Raw genomic sequence first — 21091 nt, 5'->3', positions numbered from 1 at the left:
TTATACTTAATGTAAAAAACATGACTTTCCAAAGCCAACCCACACAATTATCAGGAAAACCTATAATTTCCATCTAGCTATTATCCTAGCTGTAACTGAACCCCAATGCTACAGCAGTGCCAACAACTGTTTCTGTATTCTAGGCTACCCTTGTCTGAATGGTATCTGTACATTGCTTTGTGTATCTGTTTTACCTCTATTACACAAAGCAGCAAACACATTGTGTTCCACCATACATTTACAAACCTATCTTCGATATTTGCATATGTTCATACAAACATCCCTGCATGCAAGGACTCTGGAGTAGTCCACATATGATATACAGAAGAGAAAAGTCAAGCAAACTTCCTAAATATAGAAGGGAAATAGGAAGCGTTGTCCATTGCAGCTCGATTTATATTGTGTTCTTCTTTCCAGAAAAAAACATCTGCTCCAGGCATCAGCTATTCTTTCCTCTGGGCTTTATATTTTTGTTTATAAGAAATGCTCTTTGATGTAAACCCAGATTTCACAACTCTTATATCCAGAAAAAAAGGTAAGAGCATTGGCTTTAAAAATTAAATGCCTTACAGCACCATTGAGGAATTTCATCTCCAACATAGATGACTTGGAAATGATGTGCATAGTATAAATCTCGCACTCTGTGTTTCCTACTCTCTGAACTACCAACTTTAAGCCCTAGGTTGGTCTAATTTATGGCTACATTGGGTTTACAGAGTTCTACGTGCCTAACCCAAGAAAATCTTAGCAGATGGTTTTTATTAATCAAGAAATATAGAGTAGATATAGGCACTGGAAATATAACCAGGGATTACATCTGGAAGTCTATATAGAACATCATTTTATGAATTCCCATGTACATATTTAGTGTTCTGGATATTCTTTCCACAGTTTCAGGATTTTAGCTTTCCAAATCAGACAATACCTAGCTACTTAGCTACAACGCAATGGCCACTGCTCTCACTATCTACTCCACAGCTACCATTGCTGTTTTTCCAGGCTTCCAGCCATAGACATATTTTTCCGCAATCAGTACTTTAAAAATGTCATGTCTGTTGAGCTGTTTAAAGACTCACGTACAGTACAAGGCTTATATATGTAAATCCCATACAGAAATTAATTCAAAGCACATTTATTTTTCCTCAGGAAACCATTTTTCAACATGTCATTAATCCCAGGCTGCTTAAGGAACTTAAGTGACCTCATTCATTGTTATGTTTTGTCTTGTAGAATAACTTCTGTATTATACATTAAACATGGTAGTTACAGGATATTTCTTGTAACTTTATGCCCCATTGCAAATACACAGTGGTGGTCACCATTATGTGGATCTCAAGTGGTTGCTGTGACATCATTCTAAACTCAATGCTTTGCAAATTTGATACAATAGGAAGCTTTTAGGTAATTCCTTGGTCTTAGTTTGGGGTTCCAAGCTGCACCCCTTCAGTCCAAACAGCAGACTTAGCACTTAAAGTATAAAAAGTTCCCTGTAACTTACGCTTTTTTGCCACAGATTGCCCCTTGGTGCCAATTCTTGCAGGTACTGAAGTACTTCTTTTTGGTTCCCATAACTTGCTGCAGAGCGCAGACATTTGGGCTAAACAAGAGAAAAATGTAAAGAATATTTTTAACTTTTTCAACTTTTTGTTAGTTTGCTACTTATTGTTTTAGTATACTAGTGTGCTTGCTGTAATGGTATATATACTAAAAGTAAAATAAATGCTTTGCAAAAAAATCCTTCTTTACTTTACTCTGTTCCAGAGCCTTATTAGCCAACAAAGACAGCTTTATGGATTCTGAACTTTACAGCATGACCAGGTGCCCTGGAACGTGTTAGTTGTGCTTTATAGCTTGTTACAGGGGGCTCCCTTCCATTACCAGTGAGGCAGTAAACCACACCAAACTCATTTTCCTTGTACAATTGCCATGTGCTCTGGAAAGTGGAAGCTTGCTTCTTTGTTCACAATGCTGCCAGTGTACTGAAATGTAATCAGTGGCTGCAAAGAACTACCTTCAGCATCCCCAATACCAAACACAGCTAAGCAAACAAAAGAATAAGTACCCTTAATGACTGTACATTTGCAAATCACTGTTAGTCAATAACATTTTCTTGCAAAAGTTGGTTATATTAACTTACAGTTGTTTCAATTAATTAGTTTTGAGTTTTAAAGAATTCTTTTTATATGTGAAAGACATTGCTTAGGTTTTGCTCCCTAGTGAGCAGTGGTAAGGTATAGCAAAAGTAAGCTTAGAAAACTGTTCAATTGTGTGTGTGCATTGTAGACAATATGAGAATCAATCATTTACTTAAATATACATTTATACATATATAAATATTATGTATATTATACATAATGGATTTTTTTCCACTGCATTAAAAATATACAGATGTTGCAGATGTTACAACCTCTTGGTTAGCATCTTGATAGATGCAGAAAGAGAACAATGGATTGTCATTGCAACAAAGAAATATTGGATACAGTAAAAAAAAATTACCCCTATAAAAATAAAAAAAAAGATTGCAATGATAGCAGTAGTTACAATCAAAAGAATTTCTTGTGCTGCAGACTTTAAGCCTTAACTAGTCTGCTTTGTGTCTCTGTCCTTTGTTTAAAAGTCTGTGCTGGAGTTGAAGAATAAATGTAATTAATTAAAACATGTTTAAAAAGTATATAAAATATAATAATAAGAAACATTAAAAGCAGAGACTTCTTTCTATGTATAATAAAATTCCAAACAATGTGAATGGGACCTAAAAAAGTTACTTAGTTACTTATGAATATGCATCTATTTTTAACAAAGTATAAAAAAAACTAAATACTTACCCCTGTTTTCTAGCCCTTATGCGACTGTGTGACAAAATCTTGTCATAATACCCATTACTCTCTGCATGGTCAAATGCAGAAAGTAGAAAGATGGCAAAGAGGGATAAGAATATAACCTTCATTGTATGAGTCCCCCAAATGCTCCTTGTAAATGAAAAGGGAGAACTGCCAAATGATATAGAGCTGAAGGCAGATTATATACAGCCTGGAATTCTGTGGGAGGGAACCAGTGTTTCAACCTGAGACTAATGTACCACCCTTTACAAGACATCAGCAACTGCTGAAATCAGTTACGAAGTTAAAGCACTTCCAGCCAAGTGCAACTTTTTTTTTTCCTTTCCAGGAAATAAATATTACATTGGTTAAAGTGTGAGTAATACCAATCTGAATCATTTTCCTTGCAAATATTTGCTGCATATTTGGTCTGGTTTTAGGGTTACTCACTTTTTAATTTTATCCTGTAAGTATTAAGATTGTAAGAAAAAGTGTGAAAATGACAAAAAAGGCATTCTCTATATAACCCAGTAGCTGGAGTTCCCCTACAACAGGAAATGTAATTTGATGATTTATTTCAATACATAACATGATTTTCTCTTTGCATCAGTTACTTATCCTTAAATGAACACTTCTTTTTAATTAACATTCACTTGTCACCATTACCTGCATAGTGTCAGATTTAACATGCGTCAGTGGAGAGAAATATTGGGGGTCTATTTATATAGCTGTCATTCACCAAAGATTCCCTAGTGGAGCATCTTCTGGGTACATGTATTTGCAATGGCGGTGATTGGTTCTCCACCTGCCAATGTTTGGTAAATGTCAGATTCACTTGTTTATAAACAGCCCCTTGGAGTAAGTACACATAATGGGCATGATTTATAAAGGCTCTCCAAGGTTGGTGAGAATACACCTTCACCAGTGAAGCTGGGTGATCTAGCAAACCTGGAATGCATCTGGTCCTGGATTGAAAACATTTGCTAACAAAAAGAAAACGAATTTTAAAAAATGTTGCAGGAAATCTGCCATCTAGAAAACAGTTGTGCAGCAGCTTTGCTCTGACCCAATGCAGGGGTTGCTAGGGGTTCCTTGAACAATAAGCAATTTGTGCCTCTCAGGTCATTTTATCTAAATCTGATGATCTTTATGGCTGTAAGGGTGACATTTTTCCTACTGGCCAGCAATCTAAGAGGCATTCTTCCACCTGACCACCACACTAATATAATGTGAGCTGTGGATATAGTAAGTATAGAAGGGGTTCCCTGAGACCTAAAAGTTTTTTCAAGATCTCTCCCCATGGTAAAAAGGTCTAAACCCTGGCTATATACTGGGGCAGTAAAGCAATTTTATAGCTATGAACAGGATCCCAGTACAAAAAGCCGAAACTAGTGATCCTTGAATTTTGACATTTTGGAGACAGGTAAGAATGTAGGTGAACCATTTTCCGTAAAGTAAACCTTGCATCAAAGTTAGAGATCCCATTTGCCCATATGATCCCATTTGCATATGCTATTGAGCTGCCTTTTGTACTGAAGTATACCAAAAAGATATATATAGCATTTTTTGCACTAAACCACAACACACACTGGAGTGTTGCTGCACATTGGATTGTACTGCAATACATATCCAGTGGTACGGTTACAGGGCTGCCATTTGGAATCAATGACGTTGCATCTCATCAACCTGCACACAACTCATTACAATGCTTTCCAGTCACTGCAATGTGATAGTGGAAGTGAACCCCACCCTCCCCATGTATAAACCCTCATTACATCTAATAAATAAAACTACATTAGATGAAACATTGTGAAATACCTTACACCCAAACACATTACTGGAGTTCTTCTAGACCCGGGATCTATAGGCAATTATACTCACCTAGGCAGAGTTTTGTTTTATAATTCTTGTTGGAAGTCATCATCTGTCTTGGAACAGTGACGTTACATATAGAAGTCCGGATAGGATCACTATGGGACCCTATTACCATTTTCAAAACCAACATTGATGGATTACAATGATGCCAACTTTTTTAATTCTCTCAAAACACGTGTCTTTGAAAGTATAACTGTATTTTTATCTAATAAAAGACATCCTGCACCGCTAAATACACCAACCTTTCTCAGCTAGGTTAACCAATAGAATTCACAAAGCTGCCAATCCTAATGAGTTTATTCTTTATATAAGAGCTTCAATATACATTTATTCCTATGTAAAGGGTGGTATATACATATATACATACATACTGCTCTAATATATATTTTACATGGGTTCCTAGTTGCTGGAGTGTTGTCATGTTTTATCCTCCATAATCTTATTTACTAGGAATATGATACCAAGCTATATGTACCATGACGCTACACAATATGCGTGTTGGTATTGGATTTATAGCCTCAGTCATATATAGGCCCAGTTTTCCCTAGGAGGCCCCAGAACCGCACAACCAAACAACATTTTTCTCATTCTCAAGGATGATGTCTTGTTGAAAGATTTAGATATGCATTAAAAAAGAGGTTTTGCCTATAGGGTGTCAAACAATCAGATTTTCTCTTTTGACAGGTGTTACAGTGCTGCAGGCAACTTTTATATTAAGCTGAAAAGCTTCTCAGGTTAAGTAAGAAAAAAAACAAACGCTTGATACATAGTACATTATTTGTCTTAAATATGCAATATGAGTATTTAAAATGTTTCTGAAAAACTGCCTGGAGCTTTGTTGTGTTTTTTAAAGAGTTTTCCACGACGCGTGAAAGATTGTGGAATTGCACTTGTGTTGTGCGGAAATCCTCAAGTGATATTATGCACAAGCGTCAATTCTTTAGCAACATTGTCAGGTATTATTGGCGTCTGGAGTCACATACCTATATATTTCCTTGTGACCGTTGCCATTTGGATACAAAGAAATGGGAGGTCCAATTTATTTGACACTGTCACCAAAGGTAAATCTTCCAGGGAGGACATTGTATCTGGGGACAACTGTCTATGAGTTGAAGTCTCATAATTCATGGGAAAATGAATCAAGGGCAAAACCTAGCATAAATTTTAATTCTTTCCTATTCTATCCAAAACTAAAGAAAGAGTTTGGTCTATACATAAACTTTAAATAGCTAGTTTCTGATTAACCTTAAAGTCAATAACCTTGGCAGCCAAATGATTTTTTTTCCTTGGAGTGGGTCCCCTTCCCCATTGCAAGAGTTGATAGCTCATTTTGTTAAGTAAATGAGACTTTTGGAGTAAAACTTACCTTATTTCACAATCCTCTTCTACTTTTCTGGACCAGACCCATGCAGCCATGGCAAAAGCCTCAATGCCCTGACTGTTAAAGTCAGCCCCTTTCAGTGCAAGCCTATAAAGTTGAGCACGGGGCAATAGAAGAGAACCCCCTTGGCTTCAGGAACAACAGTAAAGGTAAGTCTTACCCTAAAAGCCTCATCCTCTAGAAGAAACAAGCAGATTAACCCCTTTGGCAGGGAAGGGGAACCAATGCACTTAAGAACAAATGATTTTCAACTACAGTTTAACTTTAATAGGGCATCAGAGTATTTTTAGTATTGCCGATCCTAACCTTATATAATAAAAATACCGATACAGTGGCTAATCTTCATCAAACAAACAAAGACAAGAACTGCAGAGGAACCAGGATTCGCATGACTGTGCTCTCTCTAAAAGCAGCATCCCGGTCTGGGAATTTCATTCTGACCGGGATGATAACTGAATAAGGATGGTGCCATCATTTTGGAAAGAAAAACAGATGAAGGCATTATCTGGTAAAGTTCTGTGAATTGCTTCGGAGGTAACAAATGCATGTAAGTTTTGTACATTGCTTGGCATACATGCACCTAAATTGGAACTGCAGTGTGCAAAAAACATACTTTCCATACTAGACCCTAATTCTTTTTAGTATGTAGCTGCTTTTCTAAATTAAATGTTTCATTATAAAAAACACTCACTTTAATTTGTATTCCTTTGATTTTCTTCTTCATTAGTTTGGGTTGTGGCAACTATCCTCCCAAAACTGCATTGTAAACCGGTATTCAATGTCTTTTGTTGCTGCCCCTCAATTAATGTACCTTTAGCATAAAACTATATATCTGATACCAGTTCCACCTAAATGTTGACATGTCCTAGACACAATAATAGCTTTGTGTTGGAGATTTTTAATTGATTTTTTGTTGTACATAGATATGGCTCTTAGTAACCCTCAACATCATTAGCCAGGGACAGTTAAAAGAAAATGGGACCCTGGGCAAAAATGAAGTGGGGCCCCAAATGTACGTTGCTGTGTAATATGTGGGCGCTATATAAATCCTGTTTATTATAAATATTAATAATAATAATAATAATAATAATACATCATTCTAGCTCCCTACACTCCCAATATTCTGTCAGTTGGGACCCTGGAGAAGAAGGGTGCCCAGTTTATCCAATTCAAATACCAGCCCTTGACCATTGTTAGGCTCCAAAATAGCATGTACATTAATAATAATAATACTTTCAACACGTATTATATAATCATCATACATCACCTAAACCACAGTGGTTTGTGGGAGTATGGTAGACTCTGATTTTTACAAATCAGAACAATGAGAACATAGTCACTGTTTTTATCATGCTGAACTGCAGACATGTATAGATCAAACAATTTATGTTACATGCAAATAATGGGATGAAGTCACTACGTATTCACCCTTCTACAGGCTCAGCCTTTCTGTTTTGTCTCCCAAGCAGACATTCCTAAAAATTCTTTCCAAACTGAGTAAACCAGATTTATGTCACATGTGTAAAACATTAACACCAGTAATTATTTGTAGTTTAAAGATGAGTACACCGACACTTGGAGCCTACAACTGGATATATACCCGGGCATCTGCGGTGGTGATTTCCTGGTGGTGATAGTCCATTGTCATATTTCTTTTACTTCTTAAGGACAGTAATGGCTATTTGCTGACTGTAAAGAATCCAGAGGGGCTCTTGTACACATTCCACAATACAAAACATTCAGCTGCTGAATGGTGGACATAACGTAAAGAAAGGCTTTGTTCACACTATGTCTGGTGCAGAACACTGTGTCTCATTTTGTGTGTGCTATACAAGAACATCAAACATTGCAAAGAGAGCAAGGCCACAAAATGTGATGCATTACAGTGTGTTGCTGCAACGCACTCTACTGCACAAATTCCTCTGCTTTGCTATGTGTTGCATATATATATATATATATATATAGATATATAGATATAGATATATATATATATACACACAATATATTGCAATGCACTTCTGGTAAAGTTTAAACAAAGCCAAAGACCTTCACATACACACTGATGCATTTACATTGTTTTAGCATATCCATATATTCTCTTTTTAATGATTTAAACTCCAATGGGTTGTTTGCTAAACCAGTATTAAATCTAGTAAACCAAGAAGAAGACATTTCAAAAGGTAACAGGCACTATGTGGCATCCAATTTTAAAGAATTAAATCATTTTTTTTATTGAATGTATTTTACCAGTGGAAATAATTCCAACTATCCCTTTAGTCCATTAACTCCCAATGAAATGCATAGAGATCAGTTAGAAAGCTGTTCCCAAGACAATAAGTCCCTAGTCTACAGTTCATCATGACAACCATCAACATACAAATATAATATATGTGAACGGGGGCTGTGTAAGTGACAGATGAACAAAACAGGTAATATGTCCTGTCTTACTATAATGATGTCAGTGCTCTGCTTTACAAAATCCTCTTTGTCGAGATTGAGTTACATTTGGCATGAGCCTGATTTATACCATTCACACTGTTTTACATCTGGATATTAGTTGTCTTCTCTTTACCTTGACATAAATGCTTTTTCTTGTGGACTTAAGTGCATGTGATAGGTGATATAAAACACAGTTTTTATATATTTTTATGGTTCTTTAGATATTTGAACCAATGCTTCTGAAGAAAAATGGCAGTTCCATTGGCCATAGTGTGATAGTGTGTCAACTAAGAATTGTATGATATTTATATATATATAAGAATGTATTTATGTTTTTATATATAGCATAAAAGTGTACACACTCCTGTTAAAATGCACGGATTTTGTGATGTAAAAGATGAGACCACAATAAATCATTTAAAAACTTCTCCCACAAATCTGGTACAAGTATAAAAAATAAAACACATACAATAAACTGGTTGCATACATGTGCACACCCTTAAACAAATACTTTGTTGAAGCACCTTTTTTTATTTAATTACAGCATTTAGTCTTCTTGGCTAGGAGTCTATCAGCATGGCACATCTTGACTTGGCAATATTTGCCCACTCTTCCTTGCAAAAGTGTTCCAAATATGTCAGATTATGAGGACATTTCTTATGAACAGCTCTCTTCAGGTCACCCCACAGGTTTATGCTTGGGGTCACTGTCGTTCATTTTCGGCTTTCTAGCAGACAGCTAAAGGTTTTGGGCCAAGAGTGACTGGTATTTGGAACTGGTCATAGTTCCCTTCATCTTGACTAAAGCCCCAGTTCGAGCTGAAGGAAAGCAACCCGAAAGCGTGAAACTGAGGAGGTGTTGTTTTGATGAAAAAGAATGGCTTAGCCAGAAGAAAATTATGGAATGGCCCAGCTAGAGCCAATACCAAAATAAAAAAAACAATCTGTGGATCGACCTTTAAAGGGCTGTACAGATTCAGATGTCAAGGGTGTCAAGATGTACCAATGCTGATAGAGTCTGACTCAAGAAGACTGAATGCTGTAATTAAATCAAAAGGTGTCAACAACATGAAACCATGGATTCATCCTGTCACTTTTTTATTGTCTTCTACTGATGATAATGGTGTAATGGTGTGGGGGATATATTCTTTGGGCACCTTGGTACCAATTAAATATTGTTTAAATGCCACAGCCTACCTTAGTATTGTTGCCGACCATGTCCATCCCTTTATGACCGCAGTGTACCCATCTACTGATGGCTATTTCGAGCAGGATAAAGCACCATGTAACAAAGCTCAGATCATCCAAAACATGACAATGAGTTTTCAAATGGCCTCCACAGTCACCAGATCTCAACCCAACAGAGCACCTTTGGGATGAGGTGGAACAGGAGATTTACATCATAGATGTGCAACTAACAAATCTTCAACTGTTTGATGGTATCAGGTCAATGTGAACCCAAATCCCTACGGAATGTTTCCAGTCCCTTGTTAAACCTTTGTCATGAATAAGCAAAAGGGGGGCCAACCAAACATGTACCCAGTAAAGTGGCTAGTAAGTGAATATAAATATATATTTGTGGTGATCCATGTAGCAGAGCCAAGATACTGGATGCAAACCAGTAAAGGTAACAAACACATATGTTGAATTAGGCACACTCTAGGATTTTAATGGAAAAGTATACAAATATGCAATACTTTTGGTATATGTATATCTTTGAAGGAGAGCATTCCAATGCTTTCAAACACTGGACATGTAATGAAATGATTTTTTATTCTTCTTCCATATTTGTTCCCCAGATAAAGGAAGGATCTACCCATATGTTGGAAAATTTATGTAAAAACAGTGCTTTAAAAATCTTGGATGACTTACTAGTCCTGTTTTCCAGTTATCACAACAGTGGAGGATAATTATTTACCTGGTACTGGAATATTCAATATATGTATTATAAGACTGATACCAAAGCAGCTTTTCTACTTGTTAGGTTATGTATATAACTCTATAAATACATAAAGTAAACTCTTGCAGGGAACCGGCACATCTTTTTATCATATGTTTACACTCCACTTTAAAGGTTTTGCATGAAGTACACATAAAATGATTTTTCCTGATAGAAGACATTACAGTAAAATGAAATGTGGCGTTAAATGGAAATCTGTAGACAGATAGTCAGTGGTGCATATGTTAGACTTGTCACCATTAATTCTTGATGTTCAGACAGAGATGAAGCATAATCTGATAAGTATGGAGGTGCCAGAAATCCTCTCCAATGTCTCCTGGTCAAATATGTGGCTATACAAAAATCTACGATCTATGATCCCTCACAGTCACATATTTCATACACCAGACAATAACGTCATCTGATACTGTTGATGTAAATGTGCAACCTCTGTGTAATCGCCTTAAGATTTACCAACAACAATGTAAGGATTGGGGAGGGGGGCTCCTAAACATTCCATTCATTTTATGTCCAATCAGGTGCACCCTTACACTGCATAGTTATACTTGAACAGGCTTATACAAGAATATTATGTGGATAAATGTTATGCTGAATTACACATTATTACAAAAGTACAGACTTACTTAGGAAATTGGTATATTTCATCCATTTTAAGGATTATTTGTCTAGCCTGACTCATCAGTGCCAAGGATAAGAAGTCTCCTGGTGTTTGACGTTTGTATAATGACATTCCTCTATCTGTACCGGGTATGGCTGATAGTGAAATGTCAGTGGTGAAAGTAGCCGGAACTGTCAGACATAGTAACCACCACACAACAGTAGAAGTCCAGGTAGAAAGGTAAAAAGGTAACATCATGGTTGCATGTCCTCCGGTACAGAAATGCTGACCAAGAATGTGGAGGGGAGTGGGATATTGTTACAGCTAGCCACTGAACACCAATACTGGGTGAGGTAGGTACAGGTAGCCAGTGACCACCATGCTGGAGAGAGGTGGGTAATATTACAGCCAGCCACTGATAACCAATGCTTTTCATTACTACCATTAATCACCAATGGAGAACGGTATTTGAAGCCACTTACACAAGTGCTATCCCTATGACTATCTCTGCAGTCATGCCCTTGGTAGTTAAAGAGGATTTATGGTGGTGTTAGATGGCTGCTGGTAAAAAAGGAATTTTAAGAGACTGTGTCACAACTTGCAGGTAAAAGTCCAAAATAATTAAGCATTTCAAAGGCTTAATTGCAGCATTCTGTAAATTATTTTTTTCTTGATTTTCATATTTGCTTGGGTGCCTCTGAGTTTGTTAGAAATTTTGACAGCTTAATGATGCGCCTGATCCCTAGCACAGCTCCCCCCCTCATGCATGTTTAGCCCTCTTCTCTTCTTGCAGTGTCTTATTACTTTCTGAGCTGGCCAAACTCCTCCACCCCTCCCTTCACCTTCCCACCGAAACTTTTGTGTAGCTTCTAAGGGAGGAATGACGTAAGATAATACTATAGGCCAGTGCTTGTCAACTTTTAACATGGGGAATCATTGAAATTACTTTCAGGTCTTCGGGGAATTATTACTATATCCACAGCTCATTGTATATTAGTGTGGTGGTCAAGGGGATAAAGGCCCTTCTATATTGGGGGCCAGTGAGAAGAATGTCCCCCTTACAGATGGCCATTGGTGTCACATAAACTGATCTGAGAGGCACAAATTGTTCTAGGAACCCCTAGAAACACTGTCCCAAAGTGTCATTTTAGTAACAACTGAATCAGTTGGAGCTGATAATAATGCATCCAAGTGTGTAGTGTTGCCCAACAGTATACATGGGGTTTTTAAAAGTCTACATGCATAAAATGTGCCAAATGCCCATACCCACGGATGTTGAAATGATTGATCTACAGAGTGCAGTAAAGAAAGGAACCATTGGATTATTAAAAGTAAGGAACCCAACCCATTCAGTATTGCACACCACAATCATAATATATTATATTTTTCTTCCTTTTCTCTTTTTTTTCCCCATGCAGAGTAAGCACACAAAGCTCCATGCCATGTCAGTATGAGGGTGGTAGGGTTGTACAACCTGAAACTTCTCCATTCTTTCAGACCCAACAATCACAATACTGAAACTACATCTAGGAATATAAAGCACAAATCACTAATTTTACATATAAAGCCACTTATTATTGTATTGTAGTCAGTGGTACTTTCAGTGTCTTCCATTATTTTGCTTTATCCAAGTAGAGATCTACCATTGCCTAGATGTCACAATGGGGGGCATTTATCACTGTTGTTGCCTCCATGAGTAACTTGATTGTAAAATGTATTATTTTGCTTCAATACACTTTTCTAAATCTCCTTTCTGAATGTGTTGCAGTCTTGTCCTAAGAATGTTGAAAAAAGATCTGAAAAATTAATCCCCCTATGGTCTACATTTATATAATTGTAAATGTGGTATTCAATAATGTGAATCATCCTGGTGCATGGTAATAAAACAACATTTTTTCACCTGCTGTGAATATTTGGAGAATATTTGGACTGTCAACATGCCAGCTGCTCTGCAGCCCCAGGACCATTGTGCTGGCTCATTAGAGCTTTTATCAGTGGGCACCACTCAAATGCTCAATGTCCACCCCATTCACTCCTTATGGCCGGATATGGGTGAGACCCTACATATAGCATTCCGATTGGGCACAGCTCCTGGACGTGAAAAAGCGCTAACCACCCCAAAACCTTATTACCCATCTACACTTTGAAACTTTGAAAGTGGCATTTTAACACCATAGTTTTTGGGTATGAGAGGCATCAAGAAGGCTGCTCCAGTATCACCAGGAGATGTGCTCCAGGATCACCAGGCTAGGAACAGAAGATTATAGGATACTGCAGTCCAAGGACATTTGAATGAACACATAAATCACTCAAAAAGCAAGCTATGCTTCTTGTATGCATCTCAAAGTTTTGCACTTTTATTTCTCTTTTAAGCATTTATCCCAGTTTTTGTACAACTATAGTTCAGCATACACACTATGAGATATAGGCAGCATCATCCTGTATAAGATAGATAAAAGAATTGTTAGGTCTCACTCATCGCAGAAACTGATCAGTGTATCAGGCAGTGCACCAAGTACAGCAAGTTACTGATCCTGACCCATTCTAAGTAATGAAGTGCAGTGTAAAATCACTTTGGAATGTGAAGCCTGCAGGCTTTAACGCATTGCTGAGTACTGTACAGCCTCTTCTCAGCTGATACGTCAAGCAACGCAAGCCAAATATAGTGAGACAATGTACAACAGATAAAAGATTTTTTTCTGCTATAGGATATTTTTCCTGCATGTTAATTTTCCTTTTCCCGAGCACTGTACATTTTACTTGAATCACATTATATCTAGTAGGAAATCAAGTCATTATTGGCCTGATTTTTTAAACCTAAGGAACTGCTGTGGAATGGGTTTCCCCACAGCAACCAATTAAATGCTATTTGTCATTTTCCTCTGGACAGGGAGAGACTAATTGAATGCTGTGCGGCTGTAGATATAGACAGCTTTACCCTCAAACATCCACGAATGAGGCCCACAAGGACAAAACAAAGCTGGATACAGAAGCAGTGAACACTTTACTCTAGTCTGGATAGGCATTTTATTGATGATTGCTTTTTTAGAAGCCCTAATGAAAAAGGATAGGTTACTGCTATACAATATGGCAAGGGCATACAAACCACAGAAAAACCATACAGGTTACAACTGTACAAAATTCAATGAAGTCAATCTATAACTTCTAATTAAAAATGTAACTTGATTTTCTGATATATCAAAGTTTCACAACCCTTTTGACGTGGGAAAACCCCTTTAAATAGTTTTAAGGTTTTTAGGGAACCCCTACTATAATTTTTATATGCACAGCTCACAGTATAATAATGTGGTGATTAGTGTTGGTCAAACAGTGTTCGATTCGGGAGCTATTCGATCGAATAGCCCAATATTTTCGGGTGATTGAACGCTGAATTCGAACTCCATTAAAGTCTTTGGTGGGGGGGGGGGTGCTTTTTTGGGACTGTGTAGAACTACAAGAGCAATCAGGGGAGCGGAGCTGACAGCTCTCCTGATTGCTCTTGCAGCCCTAGCGTAACTATAGTATATGTTCTTGGAAAGAGATTCTCTATCCAAGAACACATACGGAACAGCAGTTCATCTCCAGTCACAGTTAATTGGAAGCACTCCTCCAATCAGTTGTGACCGCAAAGTTCCCACGATCACCGGGCTGTACTTATCAGCCCGGTGACCTTGAGAACTGAACTGCAGATGAACTCTCAATGAAGAAACTCAATTGAGAGTTCATCTGCAGTCACAGCTAATTGGAAGCATTCCTCCAATCAGTTGTGACCGCAAAGTTCCCACGATCACTGGGCTGTACTTATCAGCCCAGTGACCGTGGGAACTGAAATGGAGAAACACCATTGAGAGTTCATCTGGACTTCGCCTTTTTTTTTTTTAAACATACTTTTAAACACAAAATCGCAAAGTTGAATTCCATGTTATTCGGGTCGAGTCTGCCCAAATTCAAACTGCCATTTTCGGGTCGAATATAAGGACAACCCAAATTCAAACACCAACACTAGTGGTGATTCTTGAGAAAAATGTTCTTACATTGTTGGCTATTAGGAAGAATTTCACCCTTATAGATAACCAAAAAGATCATTGGTGTCAGTGGTACCTGACCTGAGAGGTGCAAGTTGCTCATTGCACAAGAAATTCCAGGCAACCACTAGAGGAAACCCTGGTTGAGAAACCTTTGGGATGCATTCTTGCACATTGAAGATTTTAACGCAGATTCCAAAAACATTTTATTTTTGAAACAAGATGTCCCTTCTGCAATAACACATACTTACCTGCCTGTTCGCAATCTTTTTTACTGAAGTGTGTGCAGCTCAGTGTAGGATGCTGGAATACGCCAGGTATTTCGGCATCCCCTGGGTTTGCTGGGACTGGATGAACATGCAAGGGTGTTTTGTCATCCTGGCTTAACCAATCAAAATGACAAAGATCCAACACCTGGAGGAAGAATGGATGAAAAAGGTGACAGGAGTGAGGATGGGGGAGTGAGAAAAAAAAATTTGATCAAGTAGGTAGGTTTATTTTATGGCAAAAGGGACATCGCCTTTCACTTCTGCAAAAAAAAAAGACCTACCTGGTCCTAATGTATTTAATTTGAAGGTTTAGTTTTACTAAATATTTACATAATACTTTTTTTATTTGCACTAATCACTACATTTAGGGAACAAGCTTTTGTGGTTGAGTGTTACTTGGACCGAGAAGAAGTGGATATACTCATGAAAGCTTGTGCCGAAAAATTTACTGTTAGTGTAATTTCAAAAAGTATCACTCACAGTAGGCAAGTTTGTTTAATGAATGCTTTGGGAGGGTGAATTCTTCTAAGGTAATAAAAAAAAGCATTATCTTTTATTTGCAAGATTTGCTCTTTTTGCAAAAACAAGTCTGCACATTTAGGAGCTTGTGCTGATTTTTTTTTTGTTTTTTTTTTTAACAGACTGCTTATTGTGTATATTCTATAATGTAAAATTACATCAGTGTGCAGCTTGATTGTAAAACACACACTGAGGATTTGTGTTGAATCAGAATGATCCCAGATTTCCAGCAGGATTTGTGCTTACTGTGAATTGTACATCTCTAGGGACCTCTAGTGGAATATTAAAATATTGTTTATTTTCCTACAAGAAATCTTGCAATCCCAATCCTCATAGGTTGTCTACATTCTGGTTTATTTATTAGGATACAGGGGACAGCTCCTCACCCCATAAAATCAATTGCCCCTATCTCACCATTTCATACTAAAAAAGCTGATTGGTATTATTTACTGTTCTTTGTAGACGTGTTGGTTACCCTACAATCTAAATAGTGTTGATGGTTATCTTTTGGGCATAAGGGAGATTTGTAGGCTGTAAAATACAATCCAAATTGTCAACTTTTATTATTACCACTAATATTACCACCACCACCAAACAATCTCCATGATGTAATGAGAAAAGACGCTGTGTTTGTAAGCTTTAAGGCATGGAGAAGGTTTATAATGCGTCTAAACAAAAATGAAGATCCTGTTTCAGGGGATTACTGTAATTTATTTACTTCCACAGATGTGTGGGGGAAGCAAATGAGGAAGAAGAGCTTTAGTAAATTTAGATTACAACTTTGTACAAAACATACCTAGAATGTAATAATAATTTGCCGATTTATCATTGGGCACGAGTAAAGCAAATTAGTATCAGGACATTACTGCACCGAAACAGTGTCAATGCAGACTAAATACTGAACTCCATCAGCCCCTTTAGTTTTGCACAGCTGCACAAATTTCTCTCCTTGACTGATATTGTATAACTTGATTTCATTTCACACAGTGTGATCAGGAGCAAGTCAACTAGAGTTTGGCTTTTTCCTGGCTTGAGGACTCATCTAGCCCCCTTTTTACCTTCTCTAAATTACCCCATTCATTCATTAGATGTAAGTTGTTTCAATCATGGAGTCTATGCCTTTGAACTGCCACTCTATTGGACTGACGTCCTTTATTAAGGCATTTTGATATTTGTATATTTGTAATCTGTAAAGCTTCTTTAAAGAACAAGCCTATTGCCTGTACCAGGGAGAAGAACTTCAATATTGAGGCAGAGTGCTGTGATGTTTTCAGGGAATTATGTACAGCACGTAGCTGATCCTTCCTACAACCCAAGAACTGTCTTTATTTCATTCCAAAGAAGACAAACTAATACCATACCACAAGAAAAGATAAGTAATAAAAATGAAAAGGTATTATTTTAAAAATCTCATTTGTATGTTAATGTGAGAGAAAGGATGGACCAAGCGCAGCAAAATAAAAGATAATCAAGTAAAATAACTGAGAAATGCTAGTTGCCTGGGTATTCCATGAATTGAGCCTCAACATTCCCAATAAAACATAACCAACCTAAGACAAGTATGGAATTCAGATGTTCTGACTTCAATGGTTGCGTTCCAGTTTCATATCACGAAGGTCAGAAATGGCAGCCAACTTATTTCATTCGGTACAATGCTCCACTAAAGAATTGTTCAATCAAAAGCAGGCTAAAGACGGTTAGGTGTTATGGACTCAATTGTGTATTTCGGATACATATTATATAGAGCAGAGAATATGAAAACATTTGTATCAGGCAATTCCCTATGGAGGAGATTATTTTTCATTTTCCTGCCAAAGTCAAACCTTAGGGAATCAGTCTTTATTAACCCAGAGTCTATTCAGAGTAGATTAAAAACAAGAACATAACATAGGGAATGGTATTGGGGCTTGGCAAGGTTACATTACTGCCCTGTAAACAGATAAAATAAAGAGATTTAATACTGAACAGATTAAATGCAGATACTAAAGAGTAACTTGAAAGCAGTTGTGATATATATCAAATTCAGGGTTATCAGCTGCTTGGAGGCCAGTCACAGAAGGACTATCAAGTCATCTCAGCCTTAGCATTTTTCTCTTGGCAAACATCTTTCATTTTTATTGATAGGAAATGTTACATTATACAAAAAAAAAAAAAACAATTTCTGTTTAACCTGGTCTACAGAAATTCTAAGGATTAATGGGAATTTATTTAACACCTTTTTACACTTTGGGTTGCAGGCATGTTTTCATCTTATCTATAATTGATCATGCTTATCCAGTAATGGCACATGTAAAAGGCTATTACAGAATTCTGTCCTTTATTTGTTATCGCCCATTACAGGAGCAAAAAAATACCATTACCCGCTTCATTGACTTTTTAAAAATATGCTCACCTGCCCCAATTTCATCACGACCACTGCCATCTTCCTCTTTTCTTCTTCCTGGTTCTGATCCTTGGCCATCTTGATTGGATAGACCAAGATGACTATGCGTGTTTAAGTTCTAGTAGCCCTGGAGGATGTCTGTATACCCTGTAGACTCCCTGCACATGCCTTGTATAGCTCAGATATTGGATTCCCCATTTACTTGCTGGAACAGCCCACTCCCTCCTTACCCCCACACCCCTTTCCTAAATACAGACAATACACCAGTTGGGGTAAAATGACTTTGCAGCCATTTATTATCAAAAACTACATTTGTTATTAAACAAAATAAAACCATCCTAAATAACCAAATTTCTAACATATAACATTACAACAATCCACTAACACTGTAACATCAGGTTGCAGGTTTTTGAAAGCCCTAACTCCACCAGAGTACCCCCCCCCCGCCCCCAGAACAGGCTGCCATTCTCATGATATTACTGCTACCAGCTGACCTACACTGTCTCGGGAACAATTATCAATTGCGGCAGCCCCACAAACACCCACAAATACCCTTTTTGGGGACACCACCTCCTGACAAACACTTACAGGTCTCCCATACCAAAGATGGGTTCACCTAACCAGAACCCCAAACTGCCAATCTGGAAGCACAAATCAAAGTCTTCTACAACCTATTAGGAGGGCGGGCCGGGAACTTTCCTTTTGGCTGTCTTGGTAAAAAAGATCCTCCATTTTCTTTTTCCTTATTTTCCACTCTCTATCCTCCACCCCTCAATTCTAAACCACCAATCACCTTTTACCACCCACCCCCCTGAACACTTCTCCCCTCTTACAATAATTCTCTCCGTTCTGCTCCTTCTGAGCAAATAGTCATGCAAGCCCTCATTTTCCTATAGATTTTGTAAAATAGTGGTCGCCAACCTTTGTGACCTCATGGACCACCAAATCCACAGAATCTGGACCACACATGTGCTGGGAGCCATGTGTTACTCAAAGGGGAAGAAACTTCCCCCAGTGTGACATCATCAGAACCCACCCACTCTCCCATCTCAGGCTCAGGCCTGCTTGATAAAAATCCTGGGGGGACAGTAGTGCCGGACTGTGGACACAACAAAAGTAAAGAGAGGGGAAGAACCATGCTGGGGGGGGGGGGGGGGGGGGGGGGGGCGCCGGCTGTGGACCACCAAAATTTTCTCGCAGACCACCATTTGGCGACTGCTATCGTAAACAAAATAAGAATGTTTTATTCCAGTTAAAAGTTTTTTTTTTTACCAATTTATACCCACAATTCACACATTTTTGTCATTGGATTCAATAGGAAAACACTTGAATCAACTTTTACTCACATTGTGTAATTGAATCCAAAGTGAAAAATGTGTAAACTTTGGGTAAAGGTTGAGTACATCTTGGGTGAAAATTTTTTTTTAAAAGAACCCTAGAATTTATTTTTATATGTGCTCTGTTACACCATGTGACGAAGAGTATTTTTTTTTCTTGATGCAGGAATATTTATTGCTTTCACTTACCACCAATGTACGGGTATTCTATACTCCCGCACATATAAGAGCATTTTTTACTTTTACTGCCCACAAGCTGAACGCAAAACAGTCTGATAGACAGTAAAACAGTTTTATTTTAAAAGGTTTTGGGGACCTCAGATTATTAGCCACCAACGTCTTTATAAAATATAAGCAAATAATAAACGGAAAGTATATGCAAAAGGCACATTCTTCAGTAACAGTCTATTTTACTGCTTTATACCATTCAGTAAGCAAATACTCAATTTCCTTTTATTCTTTTATTACACCCACCACCATCTACACTATGGAACCACTATGCACTTATCAAAAAGATGTGACCTCTAATTTAAAGCAAAGGTTAAAAAACTGGAAAATTAACATTGGTAATTTTCCAGTTTTTTAACCTTTGCTTTAATTAGATTGATCACTTTTTTTTAAATTAACACATATCTTTATTTTTACCAATAAAAGTGGTAACACCAACCCACAAAATGTAGTGTAGTTCTGCTAAAATGCAGAATTACATTGATGCGTGATTCACATATATAAAATCTCCAATATTGCCGCCTACTAACATTAATTAGCAGTTAACGTTACATAGTTTTCACTTTGCATTGAAATAACATCTGTTTTAGGATTAGTGAGTTTTAACTAAAATTTATCGGTTGTAGGTGGAACAATTCACAACTTTACACATTTCACAGATGATGTGCCTGCTTTGCCTAAAGGACATGAATCTGTGAAACATTATTTCTAAAGTTAAAGATAAAATCTAAAAAAATGAAAGCAATAATAAAACTAATATATACATCATTTTTTATGATTACAAATGTACTATAATAACATTACAATAATCATTTATCAGATCAGTTTAATGTTCAATATGGATAATACATTTTATGTAGGATAATGTTGAGGCCTCGGAGCACCTTTTTAATTGGCAAATATCTATGATAATAATAATATTGATATTCAGTTTAGGTTCTTTCCAATAGAAACCACAATAATATGTATTATGATAACATGCTTTTAAATATTTCTATTGTTACTATATCTATTCTTTCACCAACTTTCCCCCACTTCTGCTTTACCTTCAATCACTTTTCTGTCTTTCCTTTCCTTGTATCCCACAAAATCCAAACTCTTGTGGTGCAGTATTACAAATGTTATTAAAATCTGGGCTCTTGCAAAAAGTTTGCTTAACTGTTGATTGAGGTGATTTAATCCACAAAGGTAGAAATACACAAATGGGTATTTTGTACTCTTCAAAGTGAGTCAAGTCATAGAGCCTTCAATGCAACCAA

At 37.2% G+C, this 21091-nt stretch overlaps 1 protein-coding gene across 1 annotated transcript in view; it reads right to left on the bottom strand.

The window, feature by feature from the left end:
* The window catches only part of POSTN (periostin), a 47703-nt gene extending 44684 nt beyond the window's left edge, over positions 1–3019 (bottom strand). Inside the window, exons 1-2 of the mRNA XM_072398657.1 lie at positions 2826–3019; positions 1499–1597 (exon numbers count right to left, since the gene is read on the bottom strand). Of these exons, the coding sequence (XP_072254758.1) occupies positions 1499–1597; positions 2826–2947 (221 nt within the window). The 5' untranslated portion in view covers positions 2948–3019. The remainder of the gene's footprint in view (positions 1–1498; positions 1598–2825) is intronic.
* Between the last annotated feature and the right edge of the window lie 18072 nt (positions 3020–21091).

Source organism: Pyxicephalus adspersus, chromosome 1, assembly GCF_032062135.1.
Source record: "Pyxicephalus adspersus chromosome 1, UCB_Pads_2.0, whole genome shotgun sequence".
Lineage (NCBI taxonomy): Eukaryota > Metazoa > Chordata > Amphibia > Anura > Pyxicephalidae > Pyxicephalus > Pyxicephalus adspersus.
Note: the sequence above shows the minus strand (reverse complement) of the source record. Positions and strands in the feature narration are given on the sequence as shown.